Raw genomic sequence first — 25,955 nt, forward strand, 5'->3', positions numbered from 1 at the left:
GTAGTGTTATTAAGAAAGTAACTGGAAACATGGATGCGGAAGACGCATCGACAATTGACACTAAATTTAAAAGAGTTTTTGAAAATGAAGAAAGTATTAACAAAAACCTTTGGCAGCAGATAACTAACACCAATGACATAATTGTACATTTTAACAATATGTCTATCCATTTCAACAAAGAACAGGAAAAAATTGAGGAATACATAAACAACTTTAAAAATAGTATATCTAAAGAATTAAGACTAGAAGATAGGAAAATAAAATCCTACAAATACTAAATATAATAAGTAATAATATAGACCTTTTACAGACCCACATACAAGAGATAGCTGAAAGCATGTTGGCTAAATTCAACATAATTCCAAATTTAATTTTGCCCTTAGAAGAACTAAGAGATATAGCACAAATCTTTAAATATCAAAATATTTCTATCAGTTCAGAAGTGAATTTTTCCAGACTTCTAAAAACAAACACAAATCATTTCTCACATAAAAATTCCTATATTTGATAAACACACTCCTACACCTAATTAAACTACCATTTAATGGCACCAAATTTCTCACTCTACCTAAGTATATATTATATGATAAAAGATTTGACTATATGATAAGCTTTAAAGAAAAATGCCCGAAGATACACGGCACACACATCTGCGACCCAAGAACAGCGGAAAACAATATGGATAACAAGGAATGCGTAAAGGAAATTATACAGGGAATGATCCCTGTATGCGAAGCCCAAAACATGGACACAGACGAAACAGTGGTGGAACCGGAGCTACAATGTGTCGTTATCATCAGCAAAAACCAAACAAGAATTGAGCCAAGTTGCGGAGAACCAATCCTCATTGAAGGAACCACGATAATAAAACACATAAATTGTTTAATAATTTTAGAATGAACCAGGTTATCACATCAGCAGTTTTCTTTTCTGAAAATAGTATCTCCCTCCTGTACGGCTATTGGTAGTGTTCTACCAAAGACACTAGAATAACAAGATGCGTAACTGCCATACATTGGTTTGGCACTATGCAGCCACTTTTTTGGTGAAGGCAAAATTTGCTCTCTTTCCGCTCGCTTACGCTGAGAGCGTAAGAAATCTAAAAATAGAATTTGCTTGCTTGTGTGAGTAAAAACAAGAGACGAGAACGCGTATATGTGTGCGTGTTGTGCTAGAAGACGATTTTCGGGCCGAAATCAATTCTGATCGAAGAAACGAATTTACATATTTGGAGTTGTGGCCAATTTCGTAGCAATATGATGAAATAAAATAATAATTAAAAATTCACGCCCGTTCGAATTACCTACCCTTTACATATTTATATTTATGTTGATAATTAATTATGTGTAATATATATACACTACTTTTATTTGTGCACTTGATGCTCAACAATAAATTTATTTATACACATTTGTTTTTTATTATTTTTAAAAATATTTCAAAATCTTTAATGTGTATGTTCACACTATAAACTTGTGCGTACACTTAATGAGTTCAATTCGGGTGCTTGAATGTAACTGACTCGCTGCTGCGAGGGCTTCGCCTTTTATTCATTCTTACATAGGTTCTTATCATCTAATTATATAATGCCGCAGTCTGCGTTGGTAAATGTAAAGGCCTATGACCGCGCTAATCATCTCCCGCGTGGTCATATCTCTTGACACTCCGGCAATAGGCCGCTGCAATCGTACTTATCTGTAGTTGCCACTTATGCTGTCCTGTGACATTTTTACTGTAGCCCATAAATTGAACATATTTATAGCTTGCCTACTTATCATGTCTAAACACATATTTAGACATTCTCCGGGGGGAAAAGTGTACGGCCAGTAGTCGTCTCTCATTTATGAGTTGACTCCGTTATGATGCTTCGCTAACAGGAAGTTGACAGATCTTGTTTAGCGATCTTTTTACTTCCCCATCGTTTGTTTTAACCGTGACTAACCGGACTTTATCATCTTGTCCTTTAGTCGTACTAATGATTCTTCCCATTGGCCATCTTGCGGGGTGAGTGTTCTCATGTTATATAAAAACCAGCTGTCCCTTCTTCAGATTTGGCTTTTCTTGGCGCCATTTGGTTCGCTGTTGCAATGACACCATATACTCCTCTTTCCATTTCTTCCAAAAATCACCTCTGATGCGTTGAATAAACTTCCATCTATCCAAAGAGCTGATTGTCTTACTTTCGTCAAAATGTTCAGGAGCTCCAATTAGTGGTCTTCCCACCAGAAAATGACCCGGCGTTAATATGTCCTCACCATCGTTTTCGCTCCTTACAGTGATTAATGGACGCGAGTTTAGCACTGCTTCGATTTGACATAGCAGCGATGCAAATTATTCATATGTAAAGCTGTTTTCACCAATAACTCGTTTAAGGTTATGCTTCACTGATTTTACACCGGCTTCCCATAAACCTCCCATGTGGGGGCTTCCAGGGGGAATACAGTGCCACTTGATGCCTTATTATTCTAGTGTAGGTGCTAACTCATTATTCTTTAATGGCAGCTACAAATTCTTTGTCCAATACTCTGGAAGCTCTCACGAAGTTTGTTCCATTATCTGAGTATAGGTTCTCACTCTTGCCTGGTCTTGCAAAGAACCGTCAAAGAGCTTCCAGGAATTTGTGTGACGAAAGGTCGCTAAAAGCTTCCAGATGTATCGCTTTTGTTGCCATACAAACGAATACACAAATGTTTCCTTTATACTTTTTTTGACCTCTTCCCTTTGAGCAGCGAATCTGGAACGGTCCGGCGTAGTCGATTCCAGATTCCAGAAACGAGTAATCAGCCGTTACTCGATAAACTGGTAAATTTCCCATTAGTTGACTGGATATCTCTTGCTTGTATCGTATGCATACAATACATTCCCTTAAATATTTCTTTAAGGAATTTTGTATGCCAAATATCCAGAACTCCCTCTGAATATAAGTTCTCATAATGTTAATTCCTTCATGCAGAGTTTCTTTATAAGCATCTTTGCAATTAACCAAGTCAAATGTGACCTTTCCAGTATAATTGCATGTTTTACATTATAGGGTATCATTGCGTTTTTCAATCGTCCACCAACTCGAAGTACGCCATCAATATCCAAAAACGGATTTAATGCTTGTAACTTACTCTTTGGGTCTAATGGTCTTTTGTTTTTGAGTAGTCTGACTTCGTGTCCAAAATTCAGCTGTTGTTGTATCTTTACCACGGCAATCTTTGCTAGCTTTAAATCCTCCGCCGTAAGATGTGACGGCTGCCACAACAATTTCCGATTCCTTTTGAGTTGGCCAGTGTTGTGGATCTATAGCTAGACAATTAGGCCCTCTCCACCAAATTTCACAGATTTTAAGAGCTTGCGGTGATATCCCTCTTGAAGCCACGTCTGCTGGATTGTCTTCCGATTTAACGTAATTCCATTTGACATTGGGAATTAGTTTATTGATTTCTTCCACTCTAGTTTTGACGAACTTATCTTTGCTGCGCTTGTTCTGTATCCAAGCAATAGTAATTTGCGAATCACTCCATGCATGCGTTGTGATCTTGTTGCTCCATATAGCCTACACCATCGCTAATAACTTTGCTAATAAATGCGCAGCACATAATTCCAACTTTGGAATTGTTTTCCTGTTTTTTATAGGATTTACTTTGCTTTTTGCTGCTAGCAAAGTAACTCTGCCGCCTACTTTTGTATACACAGCCGCTGCATATGCTTTCTCTGATGCATCGCAGAATCAATGTAGCTGCATGGAGCATCCAGTCCAGCGTGAAATGCTAATTTCTTCTAAACATGATAGACCTTTAGCATATTCCATCCACCAGTTAGCTAAGTTGTATTCCAATTCAACGTCCCAAGTCATCGGTAACTTCCACAGTTCCTGAATGAAACATTTGCCTTGAATCGTTACAGGTGCCAACCATCCTAGTGGGTCGAAAATTCTGGACAGCTGTGATAGCTCTAACCGCTTTGTTATGCGTGTTAACATTGGGTTTTTTGCCGAAAACGTAAACGTATCCTTCTTCGGATCCCATTGAAGTCCTAAGGTTTTGATCGATTCATTCTCATAAGTTACGGTTGTTAACTTAAACTCACTGATCGGCAATTTTGGATCATCTCTCCATAGGATATATTGGTGTTCTTGGTCTTTCTCAGCAACCATTATTTGCCTCTTTGTGGAGTGGAATTGAAACCACAAATCTGCCTTCCTCGTTGGTGACAGTTGTTTCTTGGAATTTTCTTTCGCATTCTGCATTGTCTGTAATTGTATCAGCGGCTTCATCTTCCAATTCCCAAAAGCGTTCCAGGTCCTTTAGATTTATTGTTGTAGTGGCACTTATTATTTTTTGCTTTGCTGCTCGAGTTATATTTCCGGACACAATCCATCCATTTCTGGTTTTTTGTCCCAAGATTCCATTCATGGTTTTTATTTTCTCCATCATAATCAGGGCAAATAGATCCACACCTATCACCATGTCAATTCTGCTTGGCTCGTTGAATCGTGGATCTGCTAGCCTGTAGCCCTTCCACTCTTTGTTGATATCAATATCAAACTTTTTGCTGGGAAGGGCTCTATGCAGTGTTGGTAAAACCAATGCTTCCGTTGATGTTTTGAAGCTGCTTGGAATTTTTGGTTTGATCGTTAGGTGGACGCTATTTATGGATAAATGAGTATTCTGGGAGATACCTTCGACCTCTATAGTACTCCTTATTCTGGGAATCCTTAATATTTGAGCTGCTTCCTCTGAAATCAGCGTTTTCTGGGATCCACCGTCAATAAGCGCCCTCAACTCGTTGTAACCTCCAGCTTTGTTTTTCACTAAAACAACAGCTGTAGCCAATAGTGTGTCTTGGCCTTGCTTGAGGCTATTGCAGTTGATACTGCGTTTTGTGTCTTCATGAAGAAGGCTGTTGTGTCCTTTGGAGCATCGATTGCATGTAATTTCCTTTCTGCAGTCGATAGCATTATGCTTTCCAAAGCATCTAAAGCACATGCTGTTCTTTTGAACGAATTCTCTTCTTTTTTCAATTGATTGTGCTCTGAATTTGAGACACTTTATCATATCGTGACCATCCTTAGAGCAAAAGGCACACGATCTTACTTGCACTTTTCTTGGAGCAAGCTGAGCGGTATTTTTGGTAATGGCATTTACTGAGTTGTATTGTTGCTCAATGAACTCCAGTACGTCTTGCAAGGACTGTATAGCTCTTGCCTTTTTTACATGCTGTTCATACAGCTATAAGGCTTCTGGCGAAAATTTCCGCAATAGAATTAATTTTTTTTTTTTCCTTTTTCCTTTATGATGAATATGCTCTCAGTCGCAGTATCCAAAAACTTCTTTAAATTTTTCTCATCATGGGGCAGCAAGCATTCCAGTTCCATTAATTTATTGAAGTGTTAGGAGAATATTTTTCTGCTATTCTCATAGCGTTTGCAGATAAGCTTCCACGCTGCTGTATAGCTAGCCGCTGATCCCGTTATCAAATGGCTAACCACCATTTGAGCGTCTCCTTTTAAGCAAGCTCTTAAATATCCCAGTTTCCTTGTGTTGCTGAGATCCTTCCTGCTGTCTATTAGCTCAGAGAACAGCTCGTAAAATGTTGGCCATTCCTTCGCATTTCCATTGAACGTTGGAAGGTCCACTTTTGGGAGTTCTGGCACGTCGTAGTTGGAACTTTTGAACTGTTCCAACTTCGCTTGAAGTACCATATCTAGTGCGGCAACTTCAGATTGCAGAATGTCTGCCTCATTTTGATCAAAGGCAGTTCTGTCATACTTGTTTTCAAGCAGTTTCAGTGTGTCCGTCACGTTGGACCAATGACTTTTCATCATTACCAGCTGCTTGACTAGTTCAATCTCACTTGAAATATCTAGGGTTTTGTAGAGGAGCCTTCCTGTCCGCCCTTCTATCCACCAGTTGAAACAGATTATCAACTGGGCTGGAGCTCCGAGCTGATGCGGTATCAGATAATTTTGATCCGCTTGGTATATTTATTTCTTCAAGTGTCTCTACCTTCAATAGTGACTCCTTGTAGGCCTTGATAGCATCCATAGTTTTCATAAATATTTTATCATTAAAATATTGATGATCGCCAACTTCCAATTTTACCAGCGCATTGTTGTTAGTAGTAAATCGGACTACCAATACATCTATTGCTGATATAGATGCCTTTTCCTTGATGGCTTGCAGTATTTTGTTCTGCAGCTCTCCTTGTTCTTGCATCAATTTCACAGATCTTTCCGACAACATCTTGTGAAAACAATCACTGTGACTTTTATGTGCTTTCTGCTTGTATTCTTTGGCGCGATCCGTTGGAGGATTTTTTGATTGGTCGCCCAGTTGACCTAGCTGTGCCTCGACTCACAGCTGATTGATCAGCCAAGGAAAATCAAGAACACGATGTTTCACCTTATAGTTCTAGTACTTTAAGGCATGGTCTTTTATTCTGTGTTTCTTACCACTGGTGGGGGAATTAACAGAATCACTCGAATAACCTTGCTCTTTTTACTTTGAAGCGCTGGTTTTTTCTTCTGTGTTTCTTACCACTGGTGGGGGAAAACAACAGAATTTCTCGAAGGACCAAAATGTTTTTTACCACTGGTGGGGGAAACAACAGAATCCGGCTCGAGGACCAAAATGTTTCTTACCACTGGTGGGGGAAAAAACAGAATCCGGCTCGAAGGACCAAAATGTTTCTTACCACTGGTGGGGGAAACAACAAAATCCGGCTCGAAGGACCAAAATGTTCACACTATAAACTTGTGCGTACACTTAATGAGTTCAAATCGGGTGTTTGAATCTAACTGACTCGCTGCTGCGAGGGCTACGCCTTTTATTCATTCTTACATAGGTTCTTATCATCTAATTATATAATGCCGCAGTCTGCGTTGGTAAATGTAAAGGCCTATGACCGCGCTAATCATCTCCCGCGTGGTCATATCTCTTGACACTCCGGCAATAGGCCGCTGCAATCGTACTTATCTGTAGTTGCCACTTATGCTGTCCTGTGACATGTTTACTGCAGCCCATAAATATAACATATTTATAGCCTACTTATCATGTCTAAACACATTAATCCCATGGCTACCAATCTTGCCTTATATTTAAGTAAATTACCATTTTCGTCTCGTTTTATACTAAAAACCCACTTGCAATCTACTATGTTTTTATCCTTAGGCATTAGCACAAAGCACCATATATTATTTACAAAATGAGAATTTAGTTCGTCTTTAATGGAATCCTCCCACAAGGTTCTGTCTTCACTAGTTTTAATCTCTTCATATGTATTGGGTATATCATTTAAACACATTTGGGTATTCATCAGACACTTTTCTAAAAATATATATGATAACTTTGGTTTACCTTTAATTCTCTCACTGCATCTAATTTGTTCTTGATTTTTATTTTCTTTTATTTTATCACCAGTTTCAGCCACTGGATCAGTATTCTCGAGACAAGTGGAATTTTCATTTGGATTTTCATCAGACTTCAAATCAGTAGATTCACAATTTCCCTGCAATGGAAAATTCGACTCTCCATTCTCTTCAATTAGAGAATCACTGTATTGGTCAAAAACATCATGTTTTTCCACAGAGTCATTTTCATTTGAAGTCACCGATTTCATGTTTATTTCATCCACCACTACATCTCTAGCTGTCATACATTTTCTCGAGTTCTCATTCCACAACTTATAGCCATTTGGCTAATAACCGACAAGTATAGTTTTCATCGATTTCTTGTCAAATTTTCGCTTTTGCACTTTATTTAGTGCATATGCTGTCGAGCCAAATATCTTTAGATATTTCAATACTGGCTTCTTTTTATGCCACATCTCAAATGGTGTTTTTCTTATATTTTTTAAAGCTCTACTTGAGGACCTGTTAATTAAATATGTTGCTGTCAAAACAGCTTCACCCCAAAAACTTGTATTTAGTTTAGTACAGTTAATCATAGAGCGAGCTTTTTCAGTGATTGTTCTAGTCATCCGCTCTGCAACACCATTTAGTTGTGGGGTATGAGGAACCGTTAAATGACAGCTAATACCTTTTTCGACAAAAATCACGCATTTCATTAGAGAGATATTCTCTTCCATTATCGATTTTTAAATTTAAATGAGCCTCACTCTTTGCTACAAAATCCTTAAATACAAAGAACACGTCCGATTTATAATTTATTATTATTACGTTATTAAATACGTCACACAATGTGTATATTGAAAATGTGACTGGGCCCATAACCTTTTGAATTTAATATAATATAATACGTTTAAGTATGTATATTATAAGCCAGCCCATCAACCAAATAGTGAAACACTTTTATTGTTCTAACTATTCAATAAAAATTTTATTTATTTCATCACTCTCAACATACACGCAACTTTGCATAAGTGTGACTTTTGTATTTTCAACACTAGATATATGTATCCTTTTACTGTGCAGCAGTTTTTTGTAAATTAAAAGAAACTTTATTAATTTTGAATTAATGTGTATAGTAAGTCAGTGATCGTGCCACATTCATTTTGAATGCATGTATGTAAGTTAACACAAGCCAACGTACTAGAACAGTTGGCTCAGTGTGCGAAATATGATATAAAAACGTCAAAAGTGCTGACCCGGCATTGGGCCGGAAACTTGTGCGCAGACGGCAATCACAGCATATTTGCGTGGCCGCTGCGATTCTTTTGTTAGCTTTAAGAATCATTTTATATTTCAGTTCGTTTTGAAGCCTCATTGAATAAAGAGCACAAGCTCATATGAGAACAACTCCGGCAATAGCCGTTATTCTTTTATTAAAATAAAACTGACTGAGTCACTAGGCCAGCAGTTAAGAAGGGTAGTCCCCCTTCCATCATAATCTTCTTAATTGGCGCTCAACTAGTGGTAGGAACCACCACCCACCATCACCAACACCGCCCACACAGCGAGAAATTTACGAAATTTACGACAGCGGCGCGGGAAAAGTGAAGGGAATTAGTGATCAAACAAACACACGTACACCAGAAAAAAATTATGTGAGTGGGAACCGATGCTAAATGCATTTTAAGTCTGCACAGAAACGTAAATTTTTTAAATAAAAAGTACAAAATATAGTAATAAAATAAATTAATAACCAGCAGGTACACTGAAACATGGTCTCGTGTCAATGGGAATAAAAAAAAATAATATAATTATTCTTCATAACAGCGCATACGTTCATTTGTTATTGTTGTTTTTTGTTTCCGTTCGATGCAAGCGCGACATTCGACGCTGCAGTCTTTGTCTTTATTTTTTTTGTTGTTGTTTGTCTTTGGTCAACTGCTACCCACACAGGCAGCTTTTGCATACCCAAGTGAATTGGACTGCTCATGCAGCCCACATTCTCACGGTATAGAAATAGTAAACCGTACTCCACAGACTCAGAGTCTGATAACGAAAATCAAGCTTCCCCTCTAAGATACGTAACCGAGAATCCCGCTAAAATGGCGATCGACCCAGAACAGCTCAAAGCGGTAATACAGGCAATTGTGGCCAATACTTTGGCGAACGAAGCTGCCAGAAATGAACTCGCGCGAAATGAAATGTGTCAGAAAATTCAAGAGCTGGCCAGCCAGTTGGCAACAACACATGTCGCATCCACCTCAGCAGTGGCCCCCGTTATTAGAACATACGAGCCCATAGACATAACTAATAATTCCCCATGTAGCACGACTTTAGATGCCGTTAAATATTTGCCTGAATTCTCGGGATCACAGGAATCGTACGTTTCGTGGCGACAAGCGGCGATTGCTGCGTATCGCATATTCAAAGATTTCAACGGCACCTCTCGCCATTACGAGGCAGTGACAATTATTAGGAACAAAGTTAGGGGCGCGGCCAATAACGTTTTATCTTCGTTTGGCACTGTACTGAATTTCGATGCTATTATAAATCGGCTCAATTTCACTTACAGTGACAAGCGTCCAATGCATGTCATTGAACAGGACATGAGTACTTTAAGACAGGGGAACAACATGACCCTGTTACAATATTATGATGAGGTCGAGAAAAAACTCACCCTACTCACAGATAAAGCTCATATGTCCCACGAGCCATCGGTGGCAAAAATATTGTGCGAAAAGTTCCGAGAGGACGCCTTGCGTATTTTCATCTCGGGACTTAAACGTAACCTCACTGATGTGCTTTTCGCGGCAAAGCCGAAAGACATGCCGTCAGCTTTGGCCTTAGCACAAGAAGTGGAATCTAACCACGAGAGGTACGTTTTTGCAGCCAGTTTTGCAAAAAGTCAAGAAGACAAAGATCGCAAACCTGCTGCAAAAACGCCGGGTCGTCAACTTGATAGGTACGACCACCGTGACCTACAACATTATAACACCAAAAACCCATATTTTAGTAGGCAGCATAAGGCACAGGTGCACGCCGACCCGCAAAGTGCAAAAAATTACAAAGGCAACGGCACACCAGAGCCTATGGAGGTCGATCCATCGTTTTCCAAATTGCTGCAGCCGACCCAGGCAAATGCCTACCAGAACAGAAGACCAGCCACCTCTGAGCGCACAGGCGCTGTGAGGAAACAACAAAAAATTAACTTCATTATGCAGAATGCGGAAAAAAACACAGGAGCATATGCCGCCGCCGCCTCCAAAGCGGCATCGAAAATAGACGACGATGCCATTGCCGAGTATGATTCTGACTACGTCAATTTTTTAGGGGAAAGTCCCTGTTACCCGTCATCAGACGACGAGTAGCGGGGGTACCAATGAATTTCCTTTTAGACACCGGCGCGTCAAAAAATTTCATCCGACCTCGCAAAGAGCTAAAGAATATCCGCCCGGTGAACACCCCTTTCAAAATTCACTCAATCCACGGCACAACCACCGTTACAAAAAAATGCTTCGTCTCAATTTTTGATTTAAAAGCGACCTTTTTCATTCTACCAGACCTTACAACATTCGACGGGATAATCGGGGCCGATCTGTTAACACAGGCCGGTGCATCACTTTGCCTTGCTTCCGCCCAACTCAAGTGGGGTAAGGAAGTTGAGAAGATTTCATTCCATAAATGCACCGACGTCAACTTCACTAACGTTGGCGAAGAAGGCATTTCTGGGGATGTTAAGGAGCCGAAAAAACGCCTTCGCAGATCCCAACGAGGCCCTGCCATATAACACATCGGTAGTGGCCACGATAAGGACGACTAGTGAAGAGCCCATTTACGCAAAATTATATCCATACCCAATGGGGGCAGCAGATTTCGTCAACAACGAAATCCAAGACCTGCTTAAAAATGGCATAATTCAGAAGTCGGTGTCTCCTTATAACAACCCAATATGGGTGGTTGATAAAAAAGGATCCGACGAGGCCGGCTATCAAAATAGACGATTGGTCATAGACTTTCGTAAACTTAACGAAAGAACTATCCCAGACAAATACCCGATGCCAGATATCTCCATGATACTGGGCAACTTGGGCAAGGCCAAATTCTTTACGACTTTGGACCTCAAGTCCGGGTATCACCAGATCGTCTTAGCGGAAAATGACCGCGAAAAAACTTCCTTCTCCGTAAACGGAGGGACGTACGAATTCAAGAGACTTCCCTTTGGCTTGAGAAATGCTGCCAGCATCTTAAAGAGAGCCATTGATGACATTCTCAGAGAACAAATCGGCAAGACTTGCTATGTCTACGTCGACGATGTAATAATCTTCTCAGAAAATGAGAATGCTCATGTCAAGCACGTGGATTGGGTTTTAAAAACAATAAGCGATGCAAATATGAGAGTCTCAGTAAAAAAGTCAAGTTTTTTTAAAAAAGCGTTAACTTTCTCGGCTTTATAGTCACCAGCGATGGCACTACCACCGACCCAGAGAAGGTCAGGGCCATAAAAGAGTTCCCTGAACCAAAAACAGTATTTGAGGTTAGGTCGTTCCTAGGTCTCGCGAGCTATTACAGACGCTTCATTAAGGATTTTGCGGCCATAGCAAGGCCTATTTCCGATATCTTAAAGGGCGAAAATGGAAGTGTAAGCAGACATAGGTCGCGACACATCCAAGTACAATTCGATGAGGCGCAAAAAAATTCTTTTGAAAAACTGCGAAACATTTTGGCATCAGAAGATGTTATGCTTATATACCCGGATTACAAGAAGCCATTCCATCTAACGACGGATGCTTCAGCCTACGGTATTGGCGCAGTTCTTTCACAAGAGAACCGTCCTATTACAATGATCTCGAGGACATTGAAGGATAGGGAAATGAACTACGCCACAAACGAAAGGGAATTATTAGCCATCGTTTGGGCGTTGGCCAAGCTGCGACACTATTTATATGCGGTGAAAGATATAACTATCTTCACCGATCATCAGCCATTGTCATTCTCGGTATCAGATTCTAACCCTAGCGCGAAAATTAAAAGGTGGAAGGGTCGCATCGAGGAAACGGGTGCGAAGGTAGTCTATAAACCGGGAAAAGAAAATTTAATTGCTGATGCCCTATCTAGGCAGCAAATTAATGCCATAGAAGAACAGGACGCAGAATCATGCGTTGCGACCATTCACGGTGAGATTTCCCTCACTCACACCACAGAAACAACGGATAAGCCCCTAAACTGCTTCCAGAACCAACTAGTTCTTGAAGAGGCCCGCTTTCCGCTGAAACGCTCTTTCGTTCTCTTTAAAGACAAGAAACGACATTCGATCAGCTTCACCGATAGGGAGTCATTACTCAATGACCTTGCGGATACAATAGTCCCCAGGGGCGTAAACGCCCTCCATTGCTATTTGCACACGCTAGCAACGGTACAGGACGAATTAGTCCGGAGATTCCCGACTACAAAATTCTGGCACTGCAAAAACCGTGTTACAGACATTTTTGGGGTCGAGGAAAGAAGGGAAATCATATTAGCAGAACACAATAGGGCCCACCGGTCGGCCCAGGAAAATGTGAAACAAGTTCTCACAGAGTACTACTTCCCAAAAATGGCCAAACTGGCCAATGAAGTTGTCCAAAACTGCAAAACATGCGCGAAAGCCAAGTATGATAGGCGTCCAAAGAAACAAGAGATTGGTGAGTCACCGATTCCCTCTCATATAGGAGAGATGCTACACATAGACATTTTCTCGACGGATAAAAAATATTTTCTCACTTGCATTGACAAGTTTTCGAAATTCGCCGTCGTACAGCACGTGCCGTCAAGAACAATTGAGGATTTGAAACCGGCCTTGTTACAGGTCATGAATTTCTTCCCAAAGGCCAGAGTGATTTACTGCGACAACGAACCATCGTTAAAATCGCACACGATCACGGCCATGCTAGACAACCATTTCGGCGTCAGCATCACCAATGCGCCACCCCTTCACAGTGTATCAAACGGGCAAGTGGAGCGTTTTCACAGCACTCTACTGGAGCTCGCCAGGTGCCTAAAAATTGACAAGGGCTTAAGTGATACCGTGGAAATAATCTTGGTAGCCACTACCAGATATAACAAATCAATCCATTCGGTCACCGATAAGAGGCCAGTCGACGTAATACAAGAATACACGGACGGCACACAAGAACGGATTGCTGACAAAATTAAGAGGGCCCAGGACGCGCTAAGGTCTAGGGAGAATGCTTCTCGACAAAACAAAGTCTTCGAAGTGGGCGAAAAGGTTTTGGTCAAAACTAACAGAAGGCTTGGCAATAAACTCACTCCCTTGTGTGAGGAAAAAACCATACAAGCAGACCTGGGGACCACGGTCCTCATTGAAGGGAGGGTGGTCCACAAGGACAACTTAAAATGACTCTCTCGCTTAATTTTAAATTTTTTATTATCACCAGCCATTTGGCAAACTTCCATTTAGTAGACATTAAGTCCGTTGCCAAAGGCGCGATGTTTTAGTTTTAGGATAAAAGTAATTGGTGATGGGATAAACCTCAGCGAACAAGAAAAAGCGACTAAAAAAATAAATTTCCACAGGTGCAGAGTTTTCATCCTCCTCTCACTGGCATTGGTGTCAGCGCACATCACTAACTACTCACAGACAAGGTATATCCCCATCATAGATGGAGAGATCCTGGTGTGGGAGGAGTTCGCGTATGTGACCCACTCGGCAAATCTTTCGGAATACATGCGCATAATAGAAGAAACAAGCAGCGTGAACGAGATGTTTCCACAGTCTCATATGAGGAGATTGCTAGAAGTGGATATCTCGCACCTTCGAGATACGCTGGATTCGTTGAAAGTCCACCATAGAATCGCAAGGAGTTTAGATTTTCTAGGCTCAATGCTAAAGGTAGTAGAGGGGACGCCGGATGCCGGCGATCTAGAAAGAATTAGATTCACAGAGTGGCAGTTGACACAATCAAACAATAGGCAAATCAGAATTAATACTAGAATACAAGATCGAATTAACCAATTAACAACAACTGTAAATCAAATCCTACAAACTCATAAAAATACCCAAATTGACACCGGCCATTTATACGAGACACTGCTGGCTAGGAATAGAATACTAATGATGGAGTTACAGAATTTAATGTTGGCTGTAACACTGGCGAAAATCAATATTGTCAGTCCAAATATCCTAGATCATGCAGACTTAAAATCAATTTGGCTGAAAGAGCCCACAGATACCCCCATAGGGGATCTTATGTCTGCATCGTCCGTTAAAATACTACAATCCTCCAACATGATACACTTTATTATTAAATTTCCCAAAATAAAATTATCTTGCAAGAAGGTCACTATTTTCCCGGTCACTTGCAAAGGAGTTATGCTGCGGATAACTGACAACATGGTGGCAAAGTGTGGAGAGGAGGTCCATACAATCAAAGATTGCACCCCAACACCGGGGGCTACCTTTTGCCAACTATCAACGGAAAGCTCATGCGCCAGGGAACTACACGCAGGCGTCCTAGCGCATTGTGAGTCGCAACCAAGCGACCTACACCCGCTTACCCGCGTGGGTGAGGGAATCATCATCATCAATGACCGGCCAGCCAGGGTCACGGTGGACAACGGAACAGAAGTCTACCTACGTGGCACACATCTCATCACCTTCAACGATCGTGTCGTGATAAACGCCACCACCTTCATAAATCACGACAAGGCCCAAACAAGAGCTCCAGGGGTAGCGAGTTCCCCATCATTGAATATAACCGCCAACAGGGATATTCTGAGTCTCCCCTACCTTCACCAGCTGAGTGAACGTAACTTGGAGTTCATCAAAGAGTTCGGGGGAGAAATTGATACTAACCATTCACATCGCATAATACTCATCGCAGCAGCGATTTGTTGTGCAATGATTTGTATCGGCATCGCCTGTCTACGGTTTATCGGAGCGCGTAGATCTGCAATCCAACTAAACGGGATGTTCGCTGAGTTAGGACCAACCGAGGACGGCCGGAATCTTGAAGGGGGAGTAGTTAACACAAGCCAACGTACTAGAACAGTTGGCTCAGTGTGCGAAAACGTCAAAAGTGCTGACCCGGCATTGGGCCGGAAACTGGTGCGCAGACGGCAATCACAGCATATTTGCGTGGCCGCTGCGATTCTTTTGTTAGCTTTAAGAATCATTTTATATTTCAGTTCGTTTTGAAGCCTCATTGAATAAAGAGCACAAGCTCATATGAGAACAACTCCGGCAATAGCCGTTATTCTTTTATTAAAATAAAACTGACTGAGTCCCTAGGCCAGCAGTTAAGAAGGGTAGTCCCCCTTTCATCATAATCTTCTTAATTTGTATGTAGACTTTTGTAAGGAGTCTTAAAACTCACCACAAATCTCGTGAAGGGGAGTGGCCCAGCAACAGCCGCGATGCAAGGCGGCCAGGGCAAAGCGGAGAGACCGTGAATTAACGGTACCCCGTTAGGTCTTGGACTCGAGCGGGCCAAGAGCACAGGGGTCGAACGGTAACGGTGCGGATGTCGGACAGGCACAAAGAAGACGCACCGTGAACTAACGGTATCGCTCTGGACCTTGGACTCGAGTTGACCAAGGGCACCGAGGTCGACCGGTAACGGTGCGTGCACAAAGAGGACGCACCGTGAACTAACGGTACAACTGTTGGACCTTGTACCCGAGCGGGCCGTTCGCAAAAGGGAAAGGGACGGCCTATAAAGGGACGGCGTAAGTGCAGCTCGTGGCAGTCAGTCTCAACACGCGAGGAGTACGTACGCGAGGATAGTCGAGGAGAGTACCGGCGCGAGTCGCGCGGTCAGCGCGCAGTCGGAACGGGGTCTGAAGGCGGACGAGTAGGAGACAGTTAATGAGGCAGAGAGATCGCGTGCGGAAGGAGGCCGAGCGTCGGAGTGTTAGCGGAAGGATCTTGGAAGTGTGAACGCGGGGTCAAGCTAGAAGGAAAGGAGCAGTCTCCACAAGCAAGTGGAGATCCTGGGAGTGGAGGAGAAGGATCTGACGTGTCGTAAGGATCATTGGAGTCAGTGGCCAGCAAAGGTGGTCCCAGGACGAGCGTTGCCTCGCACCAGGACGATACACCCTACCCCATAACATCCTAAACCCAGACCGACCGGCGGGTGGTCTTCCAAAGGAGACGACTGCGACGTAGTGGGTTCGAGAAGGACAGTGGAGTCAGTGGTCGGTATAGGTGGTCCCAGGACGAGCGTTGCCTCGCCCCAGGACGATACACCGTGCCCCATAACATCCTAGTCCCGGCCGGGTCGACTCCTCGTCCACGTCAAGGAGCAAGCAGTACCACGGAGGCAAGGCGTTGCAAGAGAAACGCCGCAGGAGTAGTGAGATCTCCAAAGAAATAATGTAAGAAACAGCAGAATAAACGGCTATATTAAGAACCCATTGCTTTTCCTTGGTCGGGCAATCACACAAATCATAAATTGGTGGGACGAACGCACAAACTCTCTGAGCTAGCCGCTGCAATCCGTAGCGAGCGAAATAAGAAAATCAGTTCGTTACAACTTCTATTGCGATCGTATCAGCATTCTTTGTAGTCTAATATCAGCGATAGACATTTCTACTATTTTGACTTTGCTTTGTTTATATTTCCGGCATATTCTGTTGGTCATTTATCTGTGTATAGTTTAATTTTGCTTATGTTTATGTGTGTATACTTTTGTGATATGTGCTTTTGTTTGTATCTTTTCGTTATATTATATATACCCGATCACTGGTTTAAAGTTTTAAGCTGTGTATATTTGATACATGTTTCTTTTAATTTATTTTCCACTGCACTCTACTCACTGCATAATCTTAAATATAATCTTGTGTAAGATCATTCTGTTTTCAGTCTGCGCCAGTCACCATCAGAGCGGGAGTCCTCTTGGTTCTGTCAATCGTGGCCCAGGTGACGTAGATAGTTGCAATATCCAGTTATGTATTGCCCTCTAGTCAAATTTCCGATTGCTTTCGTTTGTGATATTTTTATTTTAAGTTTACAAAATATGACTGGACAATACACGTCCGTTCGTTAGCAATGATGAATAAAAAGTGAGTTGAATGCTGAAAAATGTCTTTGTCTTATATATATATCTTAGCTAGCACAATTTGTTTACGATATAATTTTGAAGCCGGCCAACTGTCCAATGCTTTGACATAGTCATATTCTTGCTGATGTACCTTCTAAGCGGATGTGTCCGCAGTTGCGACATTCGCTTATTGGATACATTAAGTTCAATAACATTGTTAGTGAACTTGGAGCGATCGTGGGGGTTTCGGTGGGGAGTGTATGCGTGGTACCGATGGGTCGGTAACTCGCGCACCCGAATCAATGCGGCACGAATCAATACGGCACTCTGCGTCGCGGGAGTTATAGTCAGGGTGGTCTCTTCTGACTAATTCCTTCTAGTTCGTTTGGTCTAAGTATTAGTGTTTTGCCCTCCAATCCAATATATTCATAAGATGGTTTTGATTCTTGTTTTAGTTATTTATGTGAACGATAGATGTGGTTCAGAAACTCGTCAAACTAAGACTGAAGTACTGTACAGAATGATATTATATATTTATGTTTGGTTGTTATGAATCTGCTGACCCAGCGGATTTGGCGAATGCCTCCGTTTTGCTGAGCTGTTTCCGCCCACAATGTTACATTATGTTCCAACTTCAGAGGGCGACGAACTAACAGTGGGGCGGGGTAGTAGACGTCGAGACTGTTAATGTTGTAACTCCTCCCCCCTTAGAATGAAGTGACGGCCATAACGTAGGTATGGACGAAACGTAGTTGACCGGGGAAACAGGGTTGGGCAGGTAAGTAACGTTCTGTTTCACAAGTAGGGCGTATAGTGTAAAGATGATCAGGATGAAACTCGATGCATATGTCTACGAAGATCGACCGTAGAATCCTCGACTTGAAGAATCTTGGCCTTATTTTCTTGAAGGTGTAATGCCATTTTGCTTAGGCTTAGATCTTTTATTGTTGTATTTATCGAAATGATCTTTGTCGTTGGCAATGATATTTTAATCTTTTCCTTGTAAAAAAATTCGGTGTCATCGTACCTGGTTCCTTCTAAAATTATTAAACAATTTATGTGTTTTATGATCGTGGTTCCTTCAATGAGGATTGGTTCTCCGCAACTTGGTTCACCTCTTGTTTGGTTTTTGCTGATGATAACGACACATTGTAGCTCCGGTTCCACCACTGTTTCGTCTGTGTCCATGTTTTGGGCTTCGCATACAGGGTTCATTCCCTGTATAATTTCCTTTACGCATTCCTTGTTATCCATATTGTTTTCCGCTGTTCTTGGGTCGCAGATGTATGTGCCGTGTACCTTCGGGCATTTTGCTTTTAAACTTATCAAATCTTTTATCATATAATATATACTTAGGTAGAGTGAGAAATTTGGTGCCATTAAATGGTAGTTTAATTAGGTGTGAGTGTGTGTAAGTGTGTAAGTGTGTTTATCAAATATAGGAATTTTTATGTGAAAAATGATTTGTGTTTGTTTGGATTCAGTCTCTATGTTGAGTAGTCTGTAAATATGTACTTCTGAACTGATCGAAAAATTTTGATATTTAAAGATTTGTGTTATATCTCTTAGTTCTTCTAAGGGCAAAATGAAATTTGGAATTATGTTGAATTTAGCCAACATGCTTTCAGCTATCTCTTGTATGTGGGTCTGTAAAATGTCTATATTATTACTTATTATATTTAGTATTTGTAGGATTTTAATTTTCCTAACTTATAGTCTTAATTCTTTAGATATACTATTTTTAAAGTTGTTTATATATTCCTCAATTTTTTCCTGTTCTTTGTTGAAATGGATAGACATATTGTTAAAATTTACAATTATGTCATTGGATCTGTTGCCAAAGGTTTTTGTTAATACTTTCTTCATTTTCAAAAACTCTTTTAAATTTAGTGTCCATTGTCGATGCGTCTTCCGCATCCATGTTTCCAGTTACTTTCTTAATAACACAACCCATACCGTCTATTAACCCTCTTTTTTTCCTTGGTTCGAGGTCAAGGACTGAATCTTATTCCTTATTTGTTTCTATTTTTCTTTGAAGGGGTGTTATCGAATCGTTTAAGTCCTCCTCTGATAAGTTTTGTAAGTTTGCTGCAAGGTCGTTCAAGTTATTTGTCAATCCGGTCAGTTCTCTTATGTGGGTCATTGAACTATACGTTTTAATGCACTTTCTCCCACTTTTATTTCTGCTAGGGGGGTATTTTCAGTTGATCTGCTATCATGTATAATCTGTAATGATGATATTATTTATTTTTATAGTTTTTATATATTGTCTCGTCTAGTAATTCTCTTAATTTTAGATTTGTGTAATTTCTGTTTTTTGTTGTAGTAACTGTCACTCCGTTAACTATTTTAACTATTTTATGTTTGGTTAATATAGGCGTTAGTTTATTCCTTCTATTTTCTTTTCTGAAAATAGTGACTCCCTCTTCCTCAATTCAATTCAAATCAATTCAATTCAATTCAAATTCAATTCAACATCAATTCAATTCAATTCCAATTCAATTCAATTCAATTCAATTCAATTCAATTCAATTCAATTCAATTCAATTCAATTCAATTCAATTCAATTCAATTCAATTCAATTCAATTCAATTCAATTCAATTCAATTCAATTCAATTCAATTCATTCAATTCAATTCAATTCAATTCAATTCAATTCAATTCAATTCAATTCAATTCAATTCAATTCAATTCAATTCAATTCAATTCAATTCAATTCGATTCAATTCAATTCAATTCAATTAAATTAAATTCAATTCAATTCGATTCAATTCAATTCAATTCAATTCAATTCAATTCAATGTTCTGTTCGAATATGTTCTGTTCGAACATGTTCTGTTCGAACATGCTCTGTTCGAACATGTTTTGTTCGAATATGTTATGTTCGAACATGTTATCTTCGATCATGTTCTGTTCGACCATGTTCTGTTCGAACATGTTCTGTTCGATCATGTTCTGTTCAAACATGTTCGGTTCGAACATGTTCTTGTCGAACATTTTCTGTTCAATCATGTTCTGTTCGATCATGTTCTGTTCGATCATGTTCTGTTCGAACATGTTCTGTTCGAACAGGTTCTGTTTGAACATGTACTGTTTGAACATGTTCCGTTCGAACATGTTCTGTTCTGTTCAAACATGTTCTGGTCGAAAATGTTCTCTTCGAACTTGTTTTATTCAAACATATTCTCTTCGAACATGATCTGTTCAAACATGTTCTGTTCGAACATGTTCTGTTCGAACATGTTTTGTTCGAACATGTTCTGTTCGAACATGTTCTGTTCGAACATGTTCTGTTCGAACATATTCTGTTCGAACATGTTCTGTTCGAAAATGTTCTGTTCGAACATGTTCTGTTCGAACATTTTCTGTTCGAACATGTTCTGTTTCAACATGTTCTGTTCGAACATGTTCTGTTCGAACGTATTCTGTTCGAAAATTTTCTGTTCGAACATGTTCTGTTCCAACATGTTCTGTTCGAACATGTTCTGTTCGAACGTATTCTGTTCGAATATTTTCTGTTCGAAAATGTTCTGTTCGAACATGTTCTGTTCGAAAAGGTTCTGTTCAAAAATGTTCTGTTCGAAAATGTTCTGTTCAAAAATGTTCTGTTCGAACATGTTCCGTTCCAACATGTTCTGTTCGAACATGTTCTGTTCCAACATGTTCTGTTCGAACATGTTCTTTCGAACATGTTCTGTTCGAACATGTTCTGTTCGAACATGTTCTGTTCGAACATGTTCTGTTCAAACATGTTCTGTTCGAACATGTTCTGTTCGAACATGTTCTGTTCGAACATGTTCTGTTCGAACATGTTCTGTTCGAACATGTTCTGTTCGAACATGTTCTGTTCGAACATGTTCTGTTCGAACATGTTCTGTTCTGTTCGAACATGTTCTGTTCGAACATGTTCTGTTCAAACATGTTCTGTTCGAATGTTCGAACATGTTCTGTTTGAACATGTTCTGTTCGAAAATGTTCTCTTCGAACGTGTTCTGTTCGAACATTTTCTGTTCGATCATGTTCTGTTCGAACATGTTCCCTTCGGACATTTTTCGTTCGAACATGTTCTGTTCGAACATTTTTCGTTCGAACATGTTCTGTTCGAACTTGTTCTGTTCGGACATTTTTCGTTCGATCATGTTCTGTTCGAACATGTTCTGTTCGAACATTTTCTGTTCGCACATGCTCTGTTCGAACATGTTCTGTTCGAACATTTTCTGTTCGAACATGTTCTGTTCGAACATGTTCTGTTTAAACATGTTCTGTTCGAACATGTTCTGTTCGACCATGTTCTGTTCGAACATGTTCTGTTCGAAAATGTTCTCTTCGAACATGTTCTGTTCGAAAATGTTCTCTCCGAACATGTTCTGTTCGAACATGTTCTGTTCGAAGATGTTCTGTTCGAAAATGTTCTCTCCGAACAAGTTCTGTTCGAACATGTTCTGTTCGAACATGTTCTGTTCGAACATGTTCTGTTCGAACATGTTCTGTTCGAACATGTTCTGTTCGAACATGTTCTGTTCGAACATGTTCTGTTTGAAAATGTTCTCTCCGAACATGTTCTGTTCGAACATGCTCTGTTCGAACATGTTCTGTTCGAAAATGTTCTGTTCGAAAATGTTCTCTCCGAACATGTTCTGTTCGAAAATGTTCTCTCCGAACGTGTTCTGTTCGAAAATGTTCTCTCCGAACGTGTTCTGTTCGAACATATTCTGTTCGAAAATTTTCCCTTCGAACATGTTCTGTTCGAAAATGTTCTCTTCGGACATGTTCTGTTCGAAAATTTTCTCTCCGAAGATGTTCTGTTCGAAAATGTTCTCTCCGAACATGTTCTGTTCGAACATGTTCTGTCCGAACATGTTCTGTTCGAACATGTTCTGTTCGAACATGTTCTGTTCGATCATGTTCTGTTCGAACATGTTCTGTTCGAACATGTTCTGTTCGAACATTTTCTGTTCGAACATGTTCTGTTCGAAAATGTTCTCTTCGAACGTGTTCTGTTCGAACATTTTCTGTTCGAAAATGTTCTGTTCGAAAATGTTCTCTTCGAACATGTTCTGTTCGAACATGTTCGGTTCAAACATGTTTGGTTCGATTATGTTCTCTTTGAACATGTTCTGTTCAAACATGTTCTGTTCAAACATATTCTGTTTAAACATGTTCTCTTCTGTTCAAAAATGTTCTGTTCGAACACATTCTGTTTGAACATGTTCTGTTCGAACATGCTCTGTTCGAACATGTTCTGTTCGAACATGCTCTTTTCGAACATGTTCTGTTCGAACATGTTCTGTTCGAACATGTTCTGTTCGAACATGTTCTGTTCGAACATGTTCTCTTCGAACATGTTCTCTTCGAACATGTTCTGTTCGAACATGTTCTCTTCGAACATGTTCTGTTCGAACATGTTCTGTTCGAAAATGTTCTCTTCGAACGTGTTCTGTTCGAACATTTTCTGTTCGAAAATGTTCTGTTCGAACATGTTCTGTTCGCACATGCTCTGTTCGAACATGTTCTGTTCGAACATGTTCTGTTCGAACATTTATCGTTCAAACATGTTCTGTTCCAACATGTTCTGTTCGAACATATTCTGTTCGATCATGTTCCGTTCGATCATGTTCTGTTCAAACATGTTCTTTTTGAACATGTTCTGTTCAAACATGTTCTGTTCGCACATGCTCTGTTCGAACAGGTTCTGTTCGAACATGTTCTGTTCGAAAATGTTCTCTTCGAACGTGTTCTGTTCGAACATTTTCTGTTCGAAAATGTTCTGTTCGAACATGTTCTGTTCGAACATGTTCTGTTCGAACATGTTCTGTTCGAACATGTTCTGTTTGATCATGTTCTGTTCGAAAATGTTCTGTTCGAACATGATCTCTTCGAACATGTTGTGTTCGAACATGTTCTCTTTGAATGTGTTCTGTTCGAACATGTTCTGTTCGAAAATTTTTTGTTCGAACATGTTCTGTTCAAACATTTTTTGTTCGAACTTGTTCTGTTCGGACATTTTTCGTTCGATCATGTTCTGTTCGAACATTTTCTGTTCGAACATGTTCTGTTCGAACATTTTCTGTTCGAACATGTTCTGTTCGAACATCTTCTGTTCGAAGATGTTCTGTTCGAAAATGTTCTCTCCGAACAAGTTCTGTTCGAACATGTTCTGTTCGAACATGTTCTGTTTGAAAATGTTCTCTCCAAACATGTTCTGTTCGAACATGCTCTGTTCGAACATGTTCTGTTCGAAAATGTTCTGTTCGAAAATGTTCTCTCCGAACATGTTCTGTTCGAAAATGTTCTCTCCGAACGTGTTCTGTTCGAACATTTTCTGTTCAAAAATGTTCTCTTCGACCATATTCTGTTCGAAAATGTTCTCTTCGAACATGTTCTGTTCGAAAATGTTCTCTTCGGACATGTTCTGTTCGAAAATTTTCTCTCCGAAGATGTTCTGTTCGAAGATGTTCTCTCCGAACATGTTCTGTTCGAACATGTTCTGTTCGATCATGTTCTGTTCGAACATGTTCTGTTCGAACATTTTCTGTTCGAACATGTTCTGTTCGAAAATGTTCTCTTCGAACGTGTTCTGTTCGAACATTTTCTGTTCGAAAATGTTCTGTTCGAAAATGTTCTCTTCGAACATGTTCTGTTCGAACATGTTCGGTTCGAACACGTTCTGTTCAAACATGTTCTGTTCGAACATGTTTTGTTCGATTATGTTCTCTTTAAACATGTTCTGTTCAAACATGTTCTGTTCGAACATGTTCTGTTTAAACATGTTCTCTTCGAACATGTTCTGTTCAAAAATGTTCTGTTCGAACACATTCTGTTTGAACATGTTCTGTTTGAACATGTTCTGTTCGAACATGCTCTGTTCGAACATGTTCTGTTCGAACATGCTCTGTTCGAAACATGTTCTGTTCGAACATGTTCTGTTCGAACATGTTCTCTTCGAACATGTTCTGTTCGAACATGTTCTCTTCGAACATGTTCTGTTCGAACATGTTCTGTTCGAACATGTTCTGTTCGAAAATGTTCTCTTCGAACGTGTTCTGTTCGAACATTTTCTGTTCGAAAATGTTCTGTTCGAACATGTTCTGTTCGCACATGCTCTGTTCGAACATGTTCTGTTCGAACATGTTCTGTTCGAACATTTATCGTTCAAACATGTTCTGTTCCAACATGTTCTGTTCGAACATGTTCTGTTCGATCATGTTCTGTTCGATCATGTTCTGTTCAAACATGTTCTGTTTGAACATGTTCTGTTCAAACATGTTCTGTTCGCACATGCTCTGTTCGAACAGGTTCTGTTCGAACATGTTCTGTTCGAAAATGTTCTCTTCGAACGTGTTCTCTTCGAACGTGTTCTGTTCGAACATTTTCTGTTCGAAAATTTTCTGTTCGAACATGTTCTGTTCGAACATGTTCTGTTTGATCATGTTCTGTTCGAAAATGTTCTGTTCGAACATGATCTCTTCGAACGTGTTCTGTTCGAACATTTTCTCTTCGAACGTGTTCTGTTCGAACATTTTCTGTTCGAAAATGTTCTCTTCGAACATGTACTGTTCAAACATGTTCTGTTCGAACATGTTCTGTTCGAACATGCCCTGTTCGAACATGTTCTGTTCGAACATGCTCTTTTCGAACATGTTCTGTTCGAACATGCTCTTTTCGAACATGTTCTGTTCGAACATGTTCTGTTCGAACATCTTCTGTTCAAACATGTTCTGTTCGAACATCTTCTGTTCAAACATGTTCTGTTCGAAAATGTTCTCTTCGAACGTGTTCTGTTCGAACATTTTCTCTTCGAAAATGTTCTCTTCGAACATGTACTGTTCAAACATGTTCTGTTCGAACATGTTCTGTTCGAACATGCCCTGTTCGAACATGTTCTGTTCGAACATGCTCTTTTCAAACATGCTCTTTTCGAACATGTTCTGTTCGAACATGTTCTGTTCGAACATGTTCTGTTCGAACATGTTCTCTTCGAACATGTTCTGTTCGAACATGTTCTCTTCGAACATGTTCTGTTCGAACATGTTCTGTTCGAACATGTTCTGTTCGAACATGTTCTGTTCGAAAATGTTCTCTTCAAACGTGTTCTGTTCGAACATTTTCTGTTCGAAAATGTTCTGTTCGAACATGTTCTGTTCGCACATGCTCTGTTCGAACATGTTCTGTTCGAACATGTTCTGTTCGAACATTTATCGTTCAAACATGTTCTGTTCCAACATGTTCTGTTCAAACATGTTCTGTTCGATCATGTTCTGTTCGATCATGTTCTGTTCAAACATGTTCTGTTTGAACATGTTCTGTTCAAACATGTTCTGTTCGCACATGCTCTGTTCGAACATGTTGTGTTCGAACATGTTCTGTTCGAAAATGTTCTCTTCGAACGTGTTCTGTTCGAACATTTTCTGTACGAAAATGTTCTGTTCGAACATGTTCTCTTCGAATGTGTTCTGTTCGAACATGTTCTGTTCGAAAATTTTTCGTTCGAACATGTTCTGTTCAAACATTTTCTGTTCGAACTTGTTCTGTTCGGACATTTTTCGTTCGATCATGTTCTGTTCGAACATTTTCTGTTCGAA

At 40.1% G+C, this 25,955-nt stretch overlaps 1 protein-coding gene across 1 annotated transcript; it reads right to left on the minus strand.

The window, feature by feature from the left end:
• Positions 1-5,377: 5,377 nt before the first annotated feature.
• On the minus strand, positions 5,378-6,032 carry LOC123327062. The gene is made up of 2 exons (XM_044922392.1): positions 5,994-6,032; positions 5,378-5,932 (listed from the first exon to the last, which is right to left on the minus strand). The coding sequence occupies exons 1-2, from the start codon at positions 6,030-6,032 to the stop codon at positions 5,378-5,380; spliced, it is 594 nt and encodes a 197-aa protein (XP_044778327.1).
• Positions 6,033-25,955: the final 19,923 nt, after the last annotated feature.

Source organism: Drosophila simulans, chromosome 2R (genome assembly GCF_016746395.2).
Source record: "Drosophila simulans strain w501 chromosome 2R, Prin_Dsim_3.1, whole genome shotgun sequence".
NCBI classification, from domain to species: Eukaryota; Metazoa; Arthropoda; class Insecta; order Diptera; family Drosophilidae; genus Drosophila; species Drosophila simulans.

Excerpts from the sequence above, each read along its gene's own strand:
- LOC123327062 (XM_044922392.1), bottom strand. The coding sequence starts at position 6,032 with ATGGATGCTATCAAGGCCTACAAGGAGTCACTATTGAAG. Across the intron at positions 5,933-5,993 it reads ACAAGGAGTCACTATTGAAG|CTCGGAGCTCCAGCCCAGTT; the intron begins GTAGAGACACTT and ends ATACCGCATCAG.